The sequence below is a fragment of the Carassius auratus genome, chromosome 37 (assembly GCF_003368295.1).
Source record: "Carassius auratus strain Wakin chromosome 37, ASM336829v1, whole genome shotgun sequence".
NCBI lineage: Eukaryota > Metazoa > Chordata > Actinopteri > Cypriniformes > Cyprinidae > Carassius > Carassius auratus.
In genome coordinates this window covers 2,380,705-2,385,704 of record NC_039279.1, presented here as the reverse complement: position 1 = coordinate 2,385,704, position 5,000 = coordinate 2,380,705, and the positions used below count along the sequence as shown (strand labels likewise).

The 5,000-nt window shown below is 43.5% G+C and overlaps 1 protein-coding gene across 1 annotated transcript in view; it reads right to left on the bottom strand.

Moving 5' to 3' along the window:
- LOC113055887 (protein FAM53B-like) overlaps nt 1-1,700 on the bottom strand; it is a 4,253-nt gene extending 2,553 nt beyond the window's left edge. Inside the window, exon 1 of the mRNA XM_026222266.1 lies at nt 1,552-1,700. Within this exon, the coding sequence (XP_026078051.1) occupies nt 1,552-1,591 (40 nt within the window). The 5' untranslated portion in view covers nt 1,592-1,700. The remainder of the gene's footprint in view (nt 1-1,551) is intronic.
- Nucleotides 1,701-5,000: the final 3,300 nt, after the last annotated feature.

Below are 5,000 nucleotides of genomic sequence, written 5' to 3'. Positions count from 1 at the left end.
CACCAGCAGCTCCACATACACCCTGCCTTCCTTTCACCACAGTCTGAGATCAACATGCAGTTCTCATGTCCGTACTGAGATTTTAAAAGTGTGACGATACCAGCATTTCATCTCGGAGTGGATTCTCAAACAGCTCTGATTGGCCGTTGTGTTCATGTGCTCGACAGATATGTCTGTGATTGGCTACAGTGATCATCGCTTCACTCTCTTACACAGATACACACAGAAGCGTTGTAAAGCAGCATCAGTCTGTGAGCAGATATATTATGCTCAGCCCTCAGTAAACGTACTGACCTCCAGCCTGAGAGTTTCTTTAACACAACAGAGGAGAACAAAAGAGAAGCAGGAGGGCCGAGCTCACAGGAAGAGCCTGTGGACATTCACAAGCAACACAGCTGTGTCTGAGAAAACAAAGAGCCAGAAATAGAGCCGTCTGATTGGTGGCAGGCTGCCAGAGGCTGAACATCTGTGTGTTGAGAGTGTTTTGGTTACTCGCTCTTAACATGAATCCCTCGCACCCCATGAGACCTCTGAGCAACTACTGTCAGAAAACACCTCGCCAGCGGAGCGATAAATCATGGAGTTACTCATGATGAGACCTGACAAACATGACATACTACACTCTAATACTCATCTATACTACATAAAATTACTCACACTCTACATTCTTAATCTATACTACACTCTTTATACTTCCACTCTGTATTACATACTCAATACTCACACTCTATACTACACTCTAATACTCATCTATACTACATACTCACACAATATACTACATACAAAACACTCACACTACATTGTTTATCTATACTCACACTTTATACTACATACTCAATACTCACACTATACTACTGTACTCTTTATACTTCCACTCTATACTACATACTCGGTACTCACACTCTCTATTACATATTCAATACTCACACTCTTTACTACTCTTTATACTTCCACTCTATACTACATACTCACACTCAATATTACATTCTCAATCTGTACTACATATTCTATACTCACACTCATATTACTCAATCTAAATCTTAAGTTTGCTTCTACTACACATACTGTAGCATGTGTAACTGGGTATCGTTCAAAAATATAGTGATACCTTCACTTTGATACGGTTCCTGAACAGTAATTTTCTTTGATACCAATTTTCTGACATTAGTTTTAACAAGATTACATCACACATTACCTGTCCTGAGCGACTGCACAGAGGAACAAGATGAAACCAACACAATAAATCAGAGCAAATAGTTTCTAATGTATTGTTAATGTATTGCTTGCCACTGTTTTTGATAATAAATATGAAGACCAGCTGTTTTCTGAGAGGAGTGGTTCTGGAGACAGTCTCAGAACACACACGAGCTGCTCATCCGTGCCCCTCAGCTCAGAGACGCTCGCACCTGTGCCTGACGCTAAAGCAGCAGATGTTGAGGGCAGCACACTTTCTATTTCAATCTCTCATGGAGCTGAAGATGCGCTGATCCAATCAGTGAAGGGGCAGATGCAGAACAGAAAGATGTGTGATCGTGGTGTATTTGCACTTACCCATGATTCCAAAGGAGAAGAGGGCCGTCCCTTGGCTCATGGTCGGCGGCTCATGCTGTGGAAACACACAGATGGATCAGATGCACCACCAGCACACGGGCGACAGGAAACCCCTCCGAGTGCCTTCTGACTAGTGCACATCATGTAAACCACAACTACAGCTCGCTCGAGCGCACGTGTGACATCATCGACTCAAACACGACAAACAAAGCCTTCACAACCACAGGAGTCGGTACAGAACATACACTCATTTCTGGGTTACTACAAGTCATACAATTACTATTCAAATGTTTAATCTAATTAACTATATGAATGCTCTAATTAATAACATATTTAGTAAACATCACAGAAAATAGCTTTTGAAAGAAGATTCACTATTGCATATTAGTGATGATAAACAGATATTAATGGGTGATACAATTGAATCAATACTCCAGATACGAATCTTTATGAGTGAGTCATTTAGTCATTCATTCAAGCGATTCATTCAAATGGATGATTCATTCAGAAACAAAGCAAGTGACTCTCTTTCTGAGTCACTGAATCATTCGTTCAGAGGTGGATTTATTCACAGATCTGATAAAGCTTAGACTGAACTACTTGTGTGTGAGAAAATGAGTAAAACAAACCAAATTTGATCTAAAATGTAAGACCATAAGAACTTCTTGTATTAATTGCATGTGGTGCAGACATCTGGTTAAAAGCAGAACTCTCGCTGGTGCAATATTTTTTAACTTTATCATATGATATAAGTATAAGAGGGTGATTTATTTTTTGCCCTCATATCTTGAATTTAAGGCTCGTATAACTGCATTCTAACAGTTAACCGTCCTGCATCAGGCTTCCTCAGAAACCTGAGAAGACAAAAATGTGTGTGTGATGGATCTGATTACTCAGAATGTGTTTGGATCTGGGTCTTGGACACTGATAATTAGGGAGTTAATAATGCACGACACCTGACGACGCGAGGTCTTACCAGCTGGCACAGACTCGGTGGAGGCTACATCAATCGACGGGCTTCTTCTCCAGGGTTTTAGTGTGAATAATCAGCACAGCTACACACATGTTTGCCACAGACCATCCCAGTGGCAGGACCGATGGAGAGGAGCTCATCATTGATCCGATCCGATCTCACATCAGTATCGCTCTTCAGATCTGCACAGAGAACAGGACACAAACATCTCTGGGTGAAGCAGAAACGCTTTTTGAAATCCCCTTCAGGGAACATTATCATCTTCATGAATTACAAAACTGCACTGCCAATCTTTGAGCGAGAAATTCAGATTGAATTTTCTATAACATTTGCATGGACATCGAGAAGCTTTATGACATCAGACTTTAAAAACAAGGAAAATATCCCCTAACGTAAGCCGAGCCGGGTGCCATGAATAAAAGCATTATAAACTACTAGAAACCACTGGAGACCAGAGCCGAGGTCATGTGATCGAGCCGAAAATAAGTGTGACCTCTCGGTTATCAAAACACACAGCTGGAGGAACCGTGGTTCTAGAGCCGCTGATGGGAGCCAGATGTGCGTTTAGAGCTGAACACTGATCTCCAGACTCATGCATCTGACAGGAGGACATCTCAGAGCTGATGATAACAGAAGATACGGGTGTGTTCGACTCAATAACTGCTCCTGACATGAATACATCGCACGCAGAGCCACACACACATCCAGCGCTCAACATCTAGAAACATGACGAAAACAGATCAAAGATCGACTGATAAAAACCGTGCAACGTGTTAGAATATGTAGGACACATTCGGCCAGCTATTAATTTGATTATCATTTTATATTAACTCATAATACACAAAAGCACAAAAACAATTCAAACAAAAGGTGCATGAAAAGTGATGCGTTGGCATTAAACACGGCTGATGTGAAGGTTCGGTCTGAAGCGTGTGATATCTCCTCACTCACGGGACGCTCGGACAGAGATAAGCTCTATCTGGAGGGCGAGACTGACTTCAGCCGGCGGATACGTGACTCCACGTTCACAAGAGCAATCAGCGAGCGCCACACTTCCTCCGAACCACAGACATCAGAATAAAGCAGCTCCTGTCATCCTCTGAGACACATTCAGCATTAAATGTTGCAAAACAGAGCAATGGCTAACTCATACAGACGGGAATCAGACTTTTATTCGTTTTACATTTATCACATTTTAGGATTTTTCCTTTTGTAGGATTTGTACGACAGACTTCAGATTCCTCTCTGAAAGTATGTGAGCGCAGGCATCGTTCTCGTGCAGAAGACCTGTTTCTGACACGCTAATGACTTTCCTCTGGTGCAAATTATAGAGACGGCGCTTCAAGGAGACACACATGACGAGAACACAGCTCCGGCTCCGTGTGGGAAAGACCCAGAGACCCTGGGAAGTTTATCACTGTGAAAACACGGAGCGCAGAGGGAACACGCTCCTTCCGAGTGTGTTTTGGGTGAACTTTCTGCTACTGAACACACCCACGAGCTCCAACGTTACACACATTCCCAGCGCTCAGCAACTCATTCTGAACATAACTCTTCTCTAAAGCAAAAGCGTGAATAGAAACCCCTCCAGAAAAGGGCAGAAGCGCAGCTCTCCATCAGCAGGGCGTCCTCGAGGGCCAATCAATTAGTCATGTGATCTCCGCAAGCTGACGCTCCTCACGCTCCGGGCCAAACCAAACCAGCGCGCCGCGGGCCGCTAGCGAGGTCGGCCAAGTCTGTGGCAACAGAAACATCACGGATCCTATTGTGAAACACATGTAGAAGTGAACTCCAACCAAACAAGAGTTTCAGACTCCAGAGCCTTTCACAATAACAGCGTAGAGGACGAGGAAAGAGAAGGAGTGCTCACGACGCGTTCATGGACACAGCTGCCCGACCGATTAACACAAACACAAAGACATGCACCGCTTCTCTTCACTCGTGTTCACTCCAGCAAACGTGAAGCTTCTAGAAATGAGTGTGTGTTACTGTAAGCTCATGTGGAAACGGGACGTTTAACAGAGCCCTGGTTAAATTGTTACCAGGCAATAACCCACATTTGCACAGAGAGGCGCAGCGACACACAAAGCCAGCATTCATGCGCTCGCCACAAACCGACAGACGCTCGCGGATCACAAACACACGCTATCCTGCTCACAGTCTGTGTGTTCTGCTGCTTCAATAGAGAATTCACCCCAGATGAGTGTGTGATGTTGGGGTTTCACACAAAAGGAGAAGTTTAGCAGAAAGTTCACGACGCTCTTGAACGTGAATGGATTAGATGCTCTAAAAATGATGAGAATCTAAACATTAGTCCATATGAAAGATGATCGCTGATATTCACAAGTTGATACACGACAGCTGCAATGACTTTCAGTAAATTACTACATCTCAGTCTGTTTCTCAGAAAAAGCATGGTGTGGGTTCAGAAGACTTTGCAGCAGGAGTCGTATGGATAACTGTTTTTGGAGGTCAG